This window comes from Sesamum indicum, linkage group LG3, assembly GCF_000512975.1.
Source record: "Sesamum indicum cultivar Zhongzhi No. 13 linkage group LG3, S_indicum_v1.0, whole genome shotgun sequence".
Taxonomy (NCBI): Eukaryota; Viridiplantae; Streptophyta; class Magnoliopsida; order Lamiales; family Pedaliaceae; genus Sesamum; species Sesamum indicum.
Genome location: NC_026147.1, coordinates 21,236,441 through 21,255,241, shown reverse-complemented (window position 1 = coordinate 21,255,241; position 18,801 = coordinate 21,236,441). Strand labels below are relative to the sequence as shown.

The 18,801-nt window shown below is 35.0% G+C and overlaps 1 protein-coding gene across 2 annotated transcripts; it reads left to right on the top strand.

Moving 5' to 3' along the window:
- LOC105159070 (MORC family CW-type zinc finger protein 2A-like) lies at positions 883–18,165 on the top strand. 2 transcript variants are annotated; one of them, XM_020692292.1, is made up of 17 exons: positions 883–1,256; positions 2,727–2,774; positions 3,179–3,260; positions 8,669–8,822; positions 9,292–9,427; positions 10,116–10,160; positions 10,260–10,431; positions 10,660–10,843; positions 11,955–12,056; positions 12,161–12,490; positions 12,570–12,653; positions 13,241–13,399; positions 13,681–13,764; positions 14,707–14,844; positions 16,129–16,241; positions 16,783–16,943; positions 18,038–18,165. In XM_020692292.1, exons 2-17 carry the CDS (start codon positions 2,735–2,737, stop codon positions 18,139–18,141), a joined length of 2,088 nt encoding a protein of 695 aa, XP_020547951.1. In that variant the 5' UTR covers positions 883–1,256; positions 2,727–2,734; the 3' UTR covers positions 18,142–18,165. The 2 variants fall into 2 exon arrangements, with proteins under 2 accessions (XP_020547951.1, XP_011074313.1); XM_011076011.2 differs by having other exon boundaries at positions 884–1,256; positions 10,116–10,431.

Genomic DNA, 18,801 nt, shown 5'->3' with positions numbered 1-18,801 from the left:
CCGGCCCATTACATGGCCGATGGAGACGGTCATGGGCCTCTTGCACTAAGAAATATTCAAGTACCCGATGGGCATCATCATAACTCTTTATATTGGAATCATGAATCAAATAAAATACGTTAATTTCACTTCAAAGTTTCATTAAATGAAGAATCAACAAGGAGAAAGTGGATATTTATAGACTTCTATTAAAAAATATATAATTTTATTAAATATTAAATTTAAGAATAATTATACTTTTCTTTTTAGGTGTAGTATAGTATAGTTACACTTAGACACTCTATAGTTGGAAAATTACATTTAATACTTCTAATGTTTGCTTTCATCTAACAAATAAGTCAATCTGTTAGTCAAAATTTACTAAATTTGCTGATATTAATAAAAAAAACCGAATGAAATAATATTTTATTTTCTAAACTACCTTATAATATGGAAGATATACCTTATAACATGTATTAATACGTAAAAACATATGAGAATAATTTGGTTATAAAAAGACTTATATGACTTGTAATAAACCAGTAATAAATTAATTGGGGGTAAAATATAGATTTTTTTCTGATTTTTTTATTAATATCAACAGATTTGTGAATTTTAACTAAAAATAAACTTAATTGTTGGACTTATGCAAATATCAAGGATACTAAATATAATTTCTCATACCACAAAAAATCTAGATGTAATTATATTATATCTTTTGGGAGGAAGGAAAGTGTAATTATTTTTTAAATTTATTGTAATTTTAAAAAATATTTATAGTTATGTCACATCAGGATAGGGTCACGTCAGAGTTCTTTTTCCACTCATTTCGTGGGCCGTACGAAATATAATTCTTTCCTTAATAAAGAGTTTGCAGTAAAAGGGCAAAAGGAGGAAGAGAAAAGCGACGGCATGGGCGTAATTCTAGTGCTGCAGCAGGGGCAACTCCGTCCTAATAACTCATTACGTCCTGTATTCTGATAGACTTGGACTCGCGTGGAAGACGACCCGACCATTTCAAACTCTCTCTCTCTCGCGCGCGCACACACCCACTCTCTCCCTCTCCCCTCTTTCTCACGAACAGTCTCACGTTCGAAATTGCAACAGACTCGCACATTTCCTATACGCCCACCGTACAAGATTGCATAAACATTCATATATGTCTATATATATGCACACGGTACAGCACATGCATATTTGAAGTCTTCCGCCTGCTTCCTTGTACGTTAGCGTGCTATGCCGCTGCATTCTTACCATTTTTTGTGGTTCTTTCGTTGGTGAGTAAAGTGGGAGTATGAAAGCATTTCTTCTTGCTATGGGTTTGCTCGGCTATTTTTAATGTTAGGAGGAAATACGCACTACTCACACTGTTGCAGCTTTATTTGCCTTGTTGTGGTTACCATTGTCAGTCTTTGCTTTTTGGTTGGTGCCAGGCTTTCAGTGATCGGACAATTCTTCTTTGCCTGTTCCAGTATATTTTTGCGACTTTTTTTGTGTGGTAAAGTTCGCAGGTTTGCGATGCATGAGGACAGAGGGCTAGGGTTTTTGGCTATAGTCGTGGTTGTTCTTTTATTTGTATATTAATTTGCTGTCTGTGTTGCTTTATGTCGATTAATTTACTTGTCTTCTGCAGGTATAGTTTTTCTTTTCCCTGATAATGACTGCATGTCAAATCATGACTGTCAATGATGACAAAAAAATAATGGTTCTGTTGGTTTTTGTTTTTTTGTTATGGTTAAATTGTTTATTTATTTTTTGTTCATGAGGTTCTAGTTATTCTCGACTCTTTTCATGGATTTATTTGGTAGGCTTTTGAATTTCATGAATGTCTCCGCCGAAATGTATTATAGTTATGGTGCAGAAAACTGAACTATTTAATTTTTGTCTGATTCCCTGAATTAATTTTTCTTTTGGTCTACCACCCATCGTGTGTAAAGCATTTGACTTGTCATGGCTTTGAATGATGGGGCCATATAAGCGAAATGCAGAGAATACTATGAGTACTTAATATTAGTACTGGAACTTAGTTCTCTTGGACTTGCTTTTTGTAGTTTCATTTGATGATCCCTGTGATGCTGTATTGTTCTGGACAGCAAATAGCAATGTGAAGCATCTGGCCGAGAAGGTGTTTCTACACTGCCCCAAACATGCGAATCTCCATAAGAACTTTTTGACAGTTATCTGATGATGTCAAATTCACATATTTGTGCAAGTAATATATGCACAAATTGAAAATTGTAGGTGCTGAAGTGTTTGTTGAGTTACAAATAGAATAAACTTCCAGTGTCATTTGAACCAGTCTAAACGGTAATTGTCTTGTAATCCTTATAATCAACTAATATGGTAGGTAGGATAGATAAATATTCACATACGAAGTGCTAATTGAGGTGGCATATGGTCGCCACAATGTTAGGGTTTCTGGTCAATGGTTAGGTGGCATTCTTCTTTCTGAAAATTTGTCTTGGTAAGTGTATTCAGGAATACAACGAATCGAAGTAAGCATGGATGATAGTCATTATCAAGATGCGAGCAGATGCTTGTTGGTCACAGACTCACAGATTGCAAACATTTTTAGCTGCTACTCATTGGTCCTTGTTTACTATAAGATTTTTATAGAAGATAGCATCCATTTTTCTCTGTATTATTGGTGACTGTATTTATTTTCTTCAAATTAGAAAAATTCAATATATGTTTTTGTTTTAAGAAATTCTGAACTATGTCGTCTATGTTGTTTTTGCCATTAACAGAGTTTGTAATGGGAGATTGTTTCTTAAGAAAGGAGCCATCAAAAGAAGGTGGGTGTCGCTATTTGGTTCGTTTGCTCTGCCACTTATTTATTTATTGCTCTTATCTCTTTTTTGTTTGTCATGAATGAGTTGTTATCATCTTCTATTGGAAGAATACAGCTTGGTTTCTTTTGAGAAGTTAAGCATAGGTGACTTGTTTCTATTGTATTGTACTGATATTGAATGCTACCACATCACATTTGATGGTTAATAATAGCTATAAATATTGATGTCATCTTGGCATGGAGTTAATATTCTGATTCCTTTTCCGCCATGTAGATCAACTTTGTTTTACTTTCACTTTCTTTTTTCTGTTCTTATGTCAATGCTTTGAAAATTAATTTATATGAACCAATTTGCTGTGTCATTTAGTGTTGTTTTTATCTTTGACTTTTCAATGTAAAGTATTGCAGGTTGTTCTCCGCCTCTTGTTAAATTGATGAAGGATCAGAAAAGTATAACCCGAGTGGCGTGCATTAATCCACCTAGCCTAATGTAAGTTACTTTTGAAACACTAAGTGCCCGTTTGGTTGTGTTTTCATTTTCATTTTCAGTTTCCATCTCTTGTATTTGTGTAAAATGCTTTATTGATTTTTGTGCGAAAACTGAGAATATGTTTGGATTAGTTGTTTTCAAATATAGGTATATAGGTGTGAGAATGTTGAATATAGGTATATGTATTTTTGATGTGACTGAAATTAGTTATGAGGGTTGACCAAATTGATTGAATATGTGAAATTATAAAATAATCAAAGTGAGTTTTGCCATTTCTTTTTCCGTTTTCAGTACAATTTTTTTTATTTGTATATATACATATTAACGTGCACCTGGTGCTATGCATAAATTTAATTTAATTGTAATTAAATTATATCTTACAAAATTTATAAGTTATGTGACAGTTAGTTAAATTTTTTTTTCTTTTTTTAATCAGATGAATAGCATAATTTGCTTTTCAACTTATACCGCATAAATATCAATAAAATATACCTCCTAATCACCAAAATAAGAATGAAGATATATATATGTACTGTAAAATTAAATTTTGATTAATTAATTATTTAGTGTTATTGACTTTTTTAAAATTATTGTACGTGAAATAAATTATTTTTAATTTATTAAAATTTAATTATACTATTAAGTTGTGTAACAAATTTTCATGTAATATTATTGGTACAATATATATAAATCATAAAAATAACAGTATGTAATTACTTTTCATAAAAAATATATATTAGTAATTGTAATTTATTAGGACAAATGGTAGTTGGGAGTTAATGGTTGTTTTATTCATTAGTCATACTTATTGCACACAACATTTCTTCTCTGAAGAGTGGTTTCCCTTCCACTTTCGCTTGACATCTTGCTCCATCAAATCAAATGACAAATGAAGATTGCTTGTGGAAGGAATTAATACATTTTCAAGAATTTTGCAGCAACTTGAGTGTAGTTTGTATTGATGTATTATTACTAACATGTCCCTATCACTTGGTGTAATTTCCATGCAAGTCAGACTCTATAAATACATGTCCATGCACCAAGTAGGGGTGTGCAGAAAATCGAAAAATCGGCCGAATCGGATCGAACCGAAAATTCGGTTCGGATCGAAAACCAAACCGAAATTTTCGGTTTTCCGGTTTGGTTTTGGTCACCGTTTCAGTGATCGAACCGAACTTTTAAATAATAAAATAAATAAAATATATTTTTACACATATTAAATATTATATAATTATATATATTATATATTATATATTAATATATTAATATATTAATATATAATATATTATATATTATATTATTAGTATATATTAATATATATACAATAAGAATATTAAAGTATATTATTTAAAAAAAAGGGAAAAAAATGGTTTTTTCGATTTTTAAACTGAAAAACAGAATTTACGATCAAATTCGGTTCGGTTTTCGGTTTTACAAACCTCGAACCGAATTTTCGGTTAATCAAAAATTTGGTTCGGTTCGATTCGGTTAACCGATTTGCACACCCCTATGTCCATGCACTAAGAACCCTCACTTGCCCCTTCTTCCGTAACTTTTGTCAAGAATTTGATTTGCAAAGTCCTCCACTCTTTAACCACAAAAAACTACCATGGCTTTTATAGGATATACATTCCAATATGTTGTTTTTTATAGTAAAAAATGGATGAGGTAGATGGAGGACTTGTTCGTCCAATCTCTTATCTACCTAAAACGCCTAGGTATCTTTTGGCCAAATAACCACCCCATACAAGCGATTCATTCCGCCATATTCGACGTTAATAAGGCGTTCCACACGCGACTAACTTACGCGTGGGGTTATACAAGGGTCGACAAACATCGCGAGCATTTTTATGTGTTCCAATGGGTGGGAAGTCACCCCGGCGTGAATTGGAACCACGACGAAAGGAGATTGACCGCGGAGGACGCTGTGTGGCAGGCCATTTGCCGGGTATGTGTGGTTAAGTTTTGTTATTGCAAAATTTTATTTTTATTTAACTATAAAAATGATATAACCGTGCAATGCTAATCAATAGCAGAAGAGACTCGCCCGATGCTACCGGGATGCCTACGAGCTGAAGTGGGAAGAGTTGTGCGAGCTCTTCGATGATGACGGCAACGGCGACATCTCAATATCCAACAAAGACGGTGGTGATCCTTTGCCGGAGGTTCCAGGTATGGTGCCCCCCAATCGAACGAGCCTGTGACTGTAATTTTCGATTCTATATGCATGCATGTGTCGTCGAGCTCGGACGAGTCTACGTCGTTTGCTGCGATTTCCAAAGACAGACGATGACGCGGACTCAATTGTCCCAAAGGCTCTGAAAGACGACGGTGCAAGCTCGTCAAATGCCGTCTCGCCGGATGAGCCCCCAACCATTGCATGAATGCCTTGGTTCAGTTTTTTTGTTAATGTTGGAAGGTTTTGATATAAGCCCCTGATGTCTTGCGAAAATGGATCTTTACTTGCACTTAATATTAATCTGTTTTGTTCATCTTACCGATATTCAAAAAGGGTCGGTCTTATCCTACATAAGCCCATTCCTTAACAAATTCCATCGGTCAACTTCTGTCGTCTCTGTCTATTCCGTTTAAGGAATGGGCTTATGTAGGATAAGGCCGACCCTTTTTGAATATCGGTAAGATGAACAATACAGATTAATATTAAGTGCAAGTAAAGATCCATTTTCACAAGACATCAGGGGCTTATATCAAAACCTTCCAACATTAACAAAAAAACTGAACCAAGGCATTCATGCAATGGTTGGGGGCTCATCCGGTGGGGCGGCATTTGACGAGCTTACACCGTCGTCTTTCGGAGCCTTTGGGACAGTTGAGTCCGTGTCATCGTCTATGTCTTTGGAAATCGCAGCAAACGACGTGGAGTCGTCCGAGCTCGACGACGTGCATGTATATAGAATCGTAAATTATAGTCACAGGCTCGTTCGATTGGGGGGGCCGCCATACCTAGAATCTCTGGCAAAGGATCATCACCGTTTTTGTCGTCGTCGGATATCGGGATGCCGCCGTTGTCATCATCATCGAAGAGCTCGCACAACTCTTCCCACTTCGGCTAGTAGGCATCCCTGTAGCATCGGGCAAGTCTCTTCTTCTATTAACTAGCATGCACGGTTATATCAATTTTATTGTTAAATAAAAATAAAATTTTGCAATAGCAAAACATAACACACATACCCGACAAATGGCCTGCTACACAGCATTCTCCGCGGCCAATCTCCTTTCGTCGTGGTTCCAATTCATGCTGGGGTGATTTCCCAACCATTGGAACACATAAAAACGCTCGCGAAGTTTGTCGACCCTTGTATAACCTCACGCGTACGTTAGTCATGTAACGTCGAATATGGTGGAATGGAGTGGTTGTTTGGCCGAAAGATACCTAGGTATTTTAGGTAGATGAGAGATTGGACGAACAAGTCCTCCATCTCCCTCGTCCATTTTTCACTATAAAAAACAACGGATTGGAATGCATATCCTATAGAAGCCATGGTAATTTTTTGTGGTTAAAGAATGAAGAGAACTTTGCAAATTCTTGAGCTTACAAAAGTTATAGAAGAAGGGACAAGTGAGGGTTCTTGGTGCATGGACATGTATTTATAGAGTCTGACTTGCATGGAAATTACACCAAGTGATAGGGACATGTTAGTAATAATACATCAATACAAACTACACTCAAGTTGCTGCAAAATTCTTGGAAATGTATTAATTCCTTCCACAAGCAACCTTCATTTGTCATTTGATTTGATGGAGCAAGATGTCAAGCAAAAGTGGAAGGAAAACCACTCTTCAGAGAAGAAATTCTGTGTGCAACAAGTATGACTAATGAAGAAAACAACAAATAACTCCCAACCACCATTTGTCCTATTAAATTACAACTATTAATATATAATTTTTATGAAAAGTAATAACATACTGTTATTTTTATGATTTATATATATTGTACAATAATATTATATGAAAATTTGTTACACAACTTAATAGTATAATTCAATTTTAATAAATTAAAAATAATTTATGTTACGTACAATAATTTTAAAAAAGTCAATTACGTACAATAATTTTAAAAAAGTCAATAACACTTAATAATTAATTAATCAAAATTTAATTTTATAGTACATATATATCTTCATTCTTATTTTGGTGATTATGCGGTATAAGTTGAAAAACAAATTATGCTATTCCTCTGACTAAAAAAAGAAAATTTTTTTAACTAACTGTCACATAACTTATAAATTTTGTAAGATATAATTTAATTAAATTTATGCATAGCACTAGGTGCACGTTAATATATATATATACAAAAAAAATTGTACTGAAAAAGGAAAAGGAAATGGCAAGACTCACTTTGATTATTTTATAATTTCACATATTCAATCAATTTGGTCAATCCTCATAACTAATTTGTGTCACATCAAAAATACATATACCTATATTCAACATTCGCACACCTATATACCTATATTTTGAAAACAACTAATCCAAACATATTTTCAGTTTTCGCACAAAAACCAATGAAGCATTTTTACACAAATACAAGAGATGGAAACTGAAAATGAAAATGAAAACACAACCAAACGGGCACTAAATATGCTGATTATCCTTCTAACTCCAATATGTATTTGTGGAAGAAGCAGATTATATGGCCGATAAAATTTGCTATTCCAGTTTACATTTGAACATACTTTATGCTATGCTTTTATCTGAATTGGAGCATTCGCTGCTGTTTTCTTCTTTATGCTTATGGTTTGTGTTTCTTTTATCTGTATCAGAAGTAGCTTTGTCATATAATATGGCCTGTTTTATTTAAGTATGCATAAATCATGGATGTATTGAGTGATGAACATATTCATTCTTGTGTTCACCATTAGTTGATAAAAATGGTTAATAATTCCACGGTCAGTTCCCACAGATAATAACTTAAATGGTTTAAGTGCTTAGTACTGACTGCAATGGATGAGTTAGCAGAACGACATTGACATGTTTTTTCTGACGAGACTTTTGATGTTTTATTGCTAGTAAGCTATCCATTTTACAAGTAGAACAATTGCGTTGCATAATTTTGAGTACAATCCTGAATTTAGAACAGTATATGAAGAAAAATGTAATATTGTCTCAGAATATCACGGTCTTTGGCTTTGCGTTCTAGTATGATATTTTGACTTATCATTAGTAGGTCATAGTTATGTGTGCACATTTTCCTATGTTTCCAAATGAATCCGAAAGCACTGATTTGTATTAGAATTATCCGCATGACTTTCTGTGACTCCTTCCATTTCCTTATTGACTTCTCAATTTTTTTTCCTGTCATATTCAGTGGTTTCTCATTTTTGTGACCATATTGTGTCCTTGTATGTGTAAAATATTCAACCGTTTTAAAAGGAACTGCATGACAGGCCTGCAGTTTGGGACATAAGTTCCATCACCCGTAAAGAGAAGATTGATTTTCTATCTTTGTTGCCTGGTTTTTCTCTAAGCCCTGCATGTGAAGATCTTCATCAGGAAAGAGAGTGGGGGCTGTTCTTGGAATTCCTGCGGAAATATAAAAGGGTAAGATCACAGTGACCCAGAATTCATTTTATTGACCTTCTGCCTTTGCACCTAAGAAAGAGAAATCCATCTTATTATTAAAAACGAGTGACTTATTATCTTTTCTTTTCTCCTTTTTTCTTTTTGTTCTTCTTCCTCTTTTTTTGGGTTGGGGGCGAGGGTGGGGTGGATGAAGCCTTGGTAACATAGTCACTCATAATTTTCAGCTATTCACTAAAGGAGCTGCACTTGTCTATAGGATGATTCAAAGACATAAAATCCAAAAAGGATTAACAATTGATTTGTTTTTTTTATCTGTTATCTGGAACCGTTTCAAGCAATTGGTGGATTCCCCTTTGGGTTTGGACAGAATATAAAACCACATTTAATCTTCTGTTTCCCTTTTATTGTTTGGAAACGGGATCATGTTAAGGAAAGTAGAAATATAGAAGTATTTTGTGTTTTCTCTAATGCATTTAACTTTTTCAAGGTTGCTATTGCGAAGCTGGAATTGTATGAACTCTACATACTTCCTCCCGATGAAGATTCTAAATTTGGCTGTGCAACTGTTCTATACCAACTGAAAGAGCCGAAGTTGAGACCTAGTCAGAAGTTTGATGGATTGAGTAAGCTTTATCATGTCTCCTCTTTCATTCCTTCTAGTGGCACGATTTTGTCTTTGTTCCCTTGTTAATATATAAACTATGTAAGGTGAGATAGTGTTTTAATATGTTGCTAAAAAGTAAGAGCTCTTTGTTTGGTGAAAGAAAAAAGTCCCAATTTCTAGAAGTATTTTGTTCTAGAAGTTGAAAAATAAGGAAAAAAGTTATTCCAGGAAAAGGAATATAATGCTGAATTGGGCAATTATGATTAGGCTATTCACTGTTTCATTTCTCTATCTTTACATAAGAAATGGTACTCAATTAATACGTTCCAAAATCAGAGTTACTACTTTTCATTTTTCTAAAACAGCCAGAAGGAAATGAATTGGTTTATTTCTGTTTCCGAAGTTTTATTCAATCATGAACAGCTGTAATAAATTTCCTCTTTGTTGTCTTCTTGTAATTGATTTATGACAGCAATGATCATTTTGTCCTGGAAGTAATCTTGAGTACAAGCTAGTTTTTAGCCTGGATTCTACTCTGCCTCTTACGGAGGAAAGAACATAAATGAAAATGCTCAACAGCATGGCTATAAATTCAAAATGATATTTAAGCTGACATATGCAGTGGAACCATATTGACGAAGAGACACTAACTATCATTTCTTTTATATTCTATTTAGTTTGACATTCTTCTATTTCTACTCGACCAGGGATTGTTGCTGCTGAAATCTCATCTCCACCTGGATCTCTGGCTGGTGAGGCTTCTATGTCAAACTCCGACCTGATTGAGGATAGAATTTCTGCTCAGCAACGATATCCAGAAGTAATTGGAGATTACTCTTGTGATTTGAAAGCTATAGGTAGCAATAGACTAGGAAATTCTGTTGGGCCCATTAGGTCTTTCGAGAGAAATTATGTGACGGCACACCCCAGTTATTTGAAAACCCTTGGTCAAGCACATTCCAGCTGGATATTTGGTGCCATTGCAGAGCTTGTTGACAATTCCAGAGATGCCAAAGCTACTAAGTATGCATACACGATTTTCTCATTCTCTTTATGTTAAAATTATTTATGTCACCAAGTTTAGAAATGGCTTCGGCTTTTCAGTATACGCTCACTACTGTTTATACGTTTCCTCTTCTTTTCCTTTTCTTGTTTGTGATTTTCTTTCCTTAAGTATTTGGATAGGGAGCATTGCATGTTTAAAGACTTGCTTTTGTTAACAGATATGGCATCATTTGCTCTGTTTCACAGATTGGAAGTGGCTATCAGTATGATTTATTCCAGAACTGCTAGCAAGGACATTCCTATGTTGTCAGTAATAGATGATGGCCATGGAATGAGCCATTCAGATATCCAAAGAATGGTATCGTTTGGCCACGGGCAACCTGAAACTGATGATCCGGATCATATAGGAAGATATGGAATTGGATTTAAGGTATTTCTTCCCCACATCAGCTTGTTTCTTTAGTGTTTCTGTTGATACACATGCGAATTTTGGATGTAATGCTAATTGTCTTCATTTTTATTTGACTATTATATAGTAATCCTAGTTGCCTCATTCTGGACGTGTCATGTATTCTTCTGAAATGAAAATTTTACTGCCTTGCCAGTTGCCAGTGTTTTTCTCTGCGCTATGTAACTTTGCATCATGTTTTGTAATCTGTTCCATATTTTCCACCTGGAATCTTATTACTTTGGTATTAGAGTTTTTATATCACTAGTACCTAAGTTATTTCAGAAATTGTGATTTTCCTTTATTCACCCATACATGAATGTGGAATATCTTTCTGGAGCTGAAGATGGACATATGTTGTATAGATTTTAATGTATAACCTAATGGTGGTTTCGGAAAATGTGCCTTCTATTTCAAGTCTGCTAGTAATTGAGAATGTTAACTTCATGATGTTGATGAAGTTATTGCTGAAAATCATGATACATGTCCCATTCTCTGGTTGTATGGGATCAATCCATCAATAGTTGGGTATTGATCGAGTCTTCATTTTCTTTCCTTCTCAAATATAAACACACGTTTCTATGTAATGAGAGAGAAACTAAGAACCTCTTAAACTGGCTTGTAGTGATATTCTGAAGTAGCTGCATATAGCCAAGAATTTGTTACATGCTAAGATATTAGTCATTCTGCCGCTTCAACAGGAACATCAGTTTATTTCATAAGCAAGCATGAGCGACAAAAGTTTTGAGTTACATCAGTTAACTTCTCTCATAGTTTCCATGAAATTAGTATATGATGTGTATAAAAAACATGTTTCCATATGTGGACACACATACATACATAAATACACAACTATATCCATATATACATACATAAATATATCCATATATACTTACATAATTAAATATATATATATACACACACACCCCAACATACGTATATGTATGTGTGTGCTTGTGTGTTTTTCTATATACTTGATTATGCATGCATATATATATGCATGTTTGTGTGTGGCGGCGCAAGTCTTCAGGGATATCTGATGTAGGTTTATGACCAGAGAGAGGTTGTTTGACATCGGATGTTGTTTTTTCAGACTGGGGCAATGCGACTAGGGAAGGATGCTTTGGTTCTAACCCAGACTGCTAACTCTAGATCCATTGCTTTCCTATCACAGTCACTTAATGAAGGAAGAGATGTACGTCACCAATTCCAGTCATGGATGGTAGTGTTTTTTGTAGTGCTTATTCTTGGAAGGCATGTTCTCAACTAAGATTTTTTTTATGATATTCTATGCTGTAGAATTTGGAGATCCCCATTGTAAGCTACCGCAGAACTGGGCAGTATATGGAAGTGGATGCAAGTGTCCACAATGAGGATTTTGCCAAATACAACTTGAAAACCATTAAGAAATTTTCTCCTTTTGACAAATACCTCATAGGTGAAAAAGCGGGCATATTTAGTGCAGAAGGCACTGGAACACAAATTTATATATGGAATTTGGATAAATGGGGATCAACATATAGCCTGCAGTGGGAAGCTGGGATGACTGGTGGGAGTTCCTTCCATCAGGGGGGTATTTTCATACGTTCCAGAAGGATAAGATCTCGCCTGGGTCAAATATCTCAAATGGTACCCGCCCTCCTTTTTCTGTTGGCATTTCGTATGAGTAGTCACCCACAAATTAAGTTTCTGTTTCTTTGAATTTCAGGTGCCCTTGGACTACTCTCTTAAATCGTACTTGGAGGTTATGTTCTTAGATCCACGGATGAAGATCTATGTACAAGGAGCACTGGTAATATATAGAAAAGTTTGAACTCAAGCGACTTATGAAGGCATATCAATAAGAAACCCCTTTATGTAATCTGTATAGTGGTTTGCTTGTAGGCATAAGCCTTCATGTGGTATTTATTAGTTGAATTTGTACACTGTGCCATTAACTGTTGGTGAGTGGAGGATGCAGGTTAACACCCCAAGAATTCTTAGGACTTCTTTAATATTTGGGCAATCTGGCCGTAGTGTTCTCTCTGTTGTCCCTGAATTGGCTCTACAATTTGTTTGACCCCTTATGCTTGATTCATTGTTTAGGCTTTTACACTCTACTTCTTGAAGTTAAATTAATTACTTTCATTTATTTTCCTTTTCTTTTGTTCCTCTTTTTTTTGTTGATTGGGTCCTTTATGATGTTACATGCTCTTTTCTTGGCTCCAGTTCCTCGCATGTCTTAATGGTTCAAAGTATATATTCAGTTATAGACATACATTCATCCCTGTCTTGGGCTTTTGGCACTCTTCTTTAAAAGGATAATGCTCAGTTTACCTTTATATTCCACGTAGCTTCATAATATTTGGAAATTGCTGTTGAAACAAAATTTCATAATAGGTGAAAAGCCGACCCCTGGCAAAATCTTTGAATAACACCATTGTAAAAGATGGTCCTGTCTTGGGAAAACCAGTTCAACTTACTCTTGGCCTTTCTCAATTGGAGTGGGAGCAAGCAAATTGTGGAATGTTTCTATATTGGCATGGCCGTCTGATTGAGGTGAGTATTCATTTATATTTGGTTTCCCACACAATTACTTGAGGAAAAGAAATTAATGCTGTTTCCTTCGCTTTTTGTTTATTTTGTGCAAAGGCATGTTAAATAGAGTTATTTAAATGTGTATCTTGATGTGAAGTTTTGAATGTAGTACAGGAGTTATAATGTTTCCCCTTGAACTCTCCTTTTTTCCTTCCGATTTGTTGCTAATATATGATATGCATTCTTGGTTGTACTTTCGAAAGATTCTCCCTGTTTTCTTTCTTTTTGTTGCTTCACTGTAGGCATACAAGAGAGTTGGAAGCATGATTCATAATGGAGATTGTGGTCGTGGCATCATCGGTGTAATTGATGTTACTGATTTAATGGTAAACTTTATGAAATGAGCAAGTAACTTTTTAACTTATTGTTTATTTTGATCCTGGAGGTGACCCGAGAGTGTAGGGGTGCTGCAATTAGTACATGTTTAATTCGTTGGGTATGAGAAGTCCAAGCCTGCAAATAGGAGTAACACTGTTCTTTGCATGGAAAACTTGTCACAGACATCTTAATAAATGAGGCTCAATCTTGTAATCTAGAATTAGCAAACTCTTTGTTCTGGTAAACCCTTGCAAATTTGGGCGTGAAAAATACAATTGAAACTAAACGTACTTTATGTAATTAAGGAGTCGATTTCTGCAGGTTTAAGTTAACTGACTTTAATACCTTTGACTTTCTTCGCTTGAACTGAGAGTAATTAAATCAAACACCCGAATGTTATTGTTTGGCAATACCTGTTATTGTTTTTGTTTATACGGATGGATGACTTTTCAAGTGGTCCGCTTGTGGACTTTTGAAGCCAAAAGGACTTCCCTCCAGCATTTTCCTTTTATCATTATGGCTGTAGTCGGTGACAAAATTTCAATATATCAAATATGCAAAATTTAAACCACTGCACTAACTCATTTAAACTTAATGCCAGCTTTTTGTATGAGAGGCACGGAGCTTACAAAATTTAAGCATTATGGCTATGTGATACTAGAAAATAGGCCATAATAATGGGTAGTGCTCAAGTGAGCCACTTTGATTTGGTCTACCAGGGGAAGATCCTTTACTCTTTATTGGATGAAGAGGGTTTAGCCTCAATAGAAAATATATAAGGCCAGATATGCAAACCATGTTAGTATATTCCTAAATGTTCTGGGCAAGGGACTTTCATGCAATCATGTTACTGGTGGTAGCAGTTTTGAAGTGAAAAATAACATCATCTTGTATAAACAAACATGGTCTAACTTGACCTGCACTCTTGTTCTCTTCTATTCTTATGACAGGATGATAGCAATGGTCATGTGTGGGTGCATAACAACAAGCAAGGGTTCCAGGACTGCGAAGCTTATGCTGAACTGGAGAGGTGGCTGGGTGAAAAAGCAGATGAATATTTGGACGAATATGTTGATAAGATTCAATTGGTATTCCATGTTATTCTTCTAATGATCTGTATTACAGCTTACCTACATCATGCTATTGTTGAATATTACCAAAGAATACTAATACAGAAAAAAAGCTGTTGGTGACTGGGCGGAGCTGGGTTGTCTTGTTCTACAAAAAGGGGCCGCCAAAGAATTACTCTACTTTATTATTTTACTTAAAAACTGTGTTACCGATGAATGATACTTTGTTTATCCATGCTTACTGGCCCATCTTTTTTTCTAGGCTGTTCATGAATAAAGTACTTGGACTTTCTCTGAGCAAGTTTGGTTAGTGACAAGATTGATTAACTAAGATTCTCGGACACTCTAGTGAACCTTAAAATAAAGGAAACCCATGCTTCGATTCTTTGTAAAGTAGTTTAAGCCATTTAGCTAAATGCTAGGAGACAGAATATATCTTTCAGAAAAAATGGGTAGAAAGTTTTAAATCGTGTCAGTAAAATGTTGGATGATAAAACATGTCACCTAATTTTCTATATCTGCATGTATATCAGCCAGTCCACAAAAGTGAGTTGTCTAGTTACCATAGATTGATGCATAGTATACATGTATATCAGCCAGTCCACAAAAGTGAGTTGTCTAGTTACAATAGATTGATGCATGGTATACACACTTTGCAATTTATAGCCACTTTTGAAAAAGGTTCCAGTTTCTCCTTTGACTGCAATTGTCTGTAGACGTTACTTTGGTGCTTCACTAGTGTAACTTTATTGGTAGAGTGATGATGTTTAAAAATCAAAAAACGGAAAGTACGATGCATATGCAAACAGCATACTCAGAAAAGTATATGGGCACGTGTCTTGGAGTTCCTTCATTCATTGACTGTGCCTCATAAAGTTACTTTCTGTGCTAATATTAGTTGCAGAAACTGAGAATGAAATCAGAGCCACTTCAATTAAGATGGCTCGGGAAGATAATTTATAGTCTAGGTTTTGAGCATTCGGAATTAAGGTAAAACCGGAATGACTTGTGTGAAGGCTGTCACAGCCTCTCTCTGGAACTGCTTCTTTTGCTGATATATGATTTGACTTCTGACAATATGCCACTACTACTGAGTCTTGGCAATTTAAAAGTGCACGCTATTTCTTTCTGTATATACATTTCATATGCCACCACTTTTGTGATGTATATTTAATAAGACTCTTTTCCTTCTAATCTATCTTTCACATTTGTTGTTTAAATTTATCTTGTGTGGTTATTTTTGGTTTCAAGATTATGGGGTATTATATCTCTCGGTTGACATTGATTGTGTTTCTTCTGCAGAGAAAGGGTAATGTAAAATACAAACCTGATCATGAGTGGGTGCAGTGTGACAAATGCAGAAAGTGGAGGATGTTGGGCTCTGACTTCGGCAGCAAGACATTACCTCTAGAATGGTTATGTATCTTTTTTAAATATCTTGTATTGCTTGAATATTCGTTATACACTTACTGAATGTCTGAACTATCATTATGTTCCTCTTGTAGTACCTAGGTCATTTAATACTTGTTGTTGCAAGTGGGTGCTTGAGTTTTTATCCGTTTAGTATCTTAGCACCGAGTCTGTGAGACTATTCCTATTATGGAAAGAAGCAGCTTCATCTGAAGTCCCTTGTGCAGTAGAAGTTCTTGCATGTAGTCCGACACTGAACATGTTGGATCACTTATCTGCAAAACCTCTCTTGATAATCATGGCCTGCAGTAGACCAGCGATGCGATGGATTTTTCATTCCAGTAATTTGATTAATTTATTCTTCAAAGAAGATTGTAATTGCTTTGCATTGCCCCAACTTTGACTTGCCAATATTGAGATGTGCATCTATATTCCTCGGCAATAATTAACAAGCTGACATGGATGCAACTGCTGTATATTCCAATGTATTGGAGTAGCAAATTTGCATTCAGTATCTGGTTTTATTAGATTTTGTGGTTGTTTTAGGTTCTGTTATATGAAGCCTTTTAATGGAAGGTGCGAGATGCCAGAAGAGGAGGTTGAAAAAGGATTGATCACAATATCGACCAAGCGTCATGGTTACAACACTAAAGATCCAAATGAATCCAGGAATAGACTTCCTGAACAAGCAAGCAGTGAATTGGAAGGTGTGTCTTGCTTTTATATTTGAATCTCCAAAATAAGTGTTGTCTGTGTTTGTGTAGATCTAAAGGTGTGTTAATCTGTGTATATATATATGTGTGTGTGTGTGTGTGTGTGTGTATCTTCATTTAGATACCCCATTGGGCATCTATCAAAACTCCCTTAAATGGTGATATAGTTTTTGTGTGTCATGGTGTGGAAGAGTTTTCTTGAGACTCATCATCGCTTAACTGCTGCTCATATTATACTTTTGGGTGTTGGTCATCGTGTGATGGACTGTTGTGTGGATGCATAGTGGTAATTCTGCTTATTGAAAATCTCCTTTTGACTAGCTACACAACTGTTTGACTTGATATATGCCATTTTTTGTATTTTGATTTACTGAAGGAAAGGAAGGAAATATAAAAGCATTAGAAGTAAAACAAATACGTATTGCATGAAGCTAGAAAAATTTTCCCAAGTGTTTTCTATAATGAAATCCTAGGTCCAAATAATGCTCTACTGTTTACATGAGGAAATGAAGGAATAATAATTAATTATTGTTAGCAGCATAAATGATTGATACGGTTAATAAACAATAAGCTGAGGATTGTTCTTTGAAAACTGTAGCAGGAAGAATCTTGTAAATGTACCAACAATTAGGTTGCTGAAACCTGGAACTTTAACACTTGTTTGCTCTAGTGGTTAATCAGTCAAAACATTATGCTGAATTGATAAATGAAGTACAATATAGCTTCATCTTCATGATATTCTCCTTCTGGACATTCGGCTAGATGTTTTTTTCTTTTTCTTAACAACAGAAGAACTAATATTCTCAAATGTTGTCGATTGCTTGATGGATAAAGTTATTTAATTTAGTTTGAATATGCATGGTGGACGCATAGTTCCATTAAAGAGGTACATCTGAACAAACTTAAATTTTGTCGAATGATTGAAAGTAGAGGGGCAAGATACAATATAAGCTAGGTCACGTAAAACAAAAAACGAGCAAGAATGTTTGAGATTCTGTATTTAATGCTGAAGCTTTTGCCATGTCCTCAACGCAGAAAATGCAAGGAACTTTGTTGGATTTGGTATATTAATACGTATTCATATGCAGGCAGTAGTGATGATGGTACTCGAAATGAATCCAAACAGAATGACATTCAGTTGTCTCATAAGCGGCCACGGAGACGTCTTACAAGGAGCTGTAAGAAGAGCTGAATCTATACAAGGAGGTCCTGTTTAGCAGTGCACAAAGTGTTTTGGGGTATAAGAAACTCTTTTTGCTTCCCTTCCTTGGTGCAGTAAGTTGAGGGAAGACTGCTGATCACACACCTCACCCATAGCAGTAGGATAGAATGAATGTGTGGTGTAATAGTTTGCTGTTGTTTCTCTATACCAAATGCTCACCACTTAGGTTGATTGTAATGAAATGGCAGGAAAATTAGTTGAAGGATGTTTCGACTCTCCTCAAGAAAATTACTACTACGTTGTTTAACTCTTATTATTTTTTGTTTACCATTTAGTAATGCTCTTAAATAATTCTTTTTCTAAAAATTGAAAATATTTTACTATTTTTCCCCCTTCCCATTGATCTTTTCTCTCTCTCTCTTGTTCTTACATTTTGTTTTACCAATTCCAATAATATTTAAGTTATTTTACACACGTAATAAATGTATTGCATGTACTAACAATTCCCATAATAATAATAATAACAAGTAAATTGACAGTCTGTAAGTTTTTAATCTATGTAATTAAAGGATAAAAAAAGGTTTTGTGCAAATTATATTATGTTCACTTTGATTATTTGGGTTGAGTGAATATTTTTGAATTGAGTTATTTAAAAAAAATAGTGATTTGTATTGAATTTGAGTATAACAC

What these genes read in the sequence shown, in the direction of transcription:
- LOC105159070 (XM_011076011.2), top strand. Translation starts at nt 2,735, where the DNA reads ATGGGAGATTGTTTCTTAAGAAAGGAGCCATCAAAAGAAG. An exon ending in TCAGAAGTTTGATGGATTGA is followed by an intron (nt 9,428 to 10,115) that starts GTAAGCTTTATC and finishes CTACTCGACCAG; the next exon opens with GGATTGTTGCTGCTGAAATC. An exon ending in ATGTTGATAAGATTCAATTG is followed by an intron (nt 14,845 to 16,128) that starts GTATTCCATGTT and finishes TTTCTTCTGCAG; the next exon opens with AGAAAGGGTAATGTAAAATA.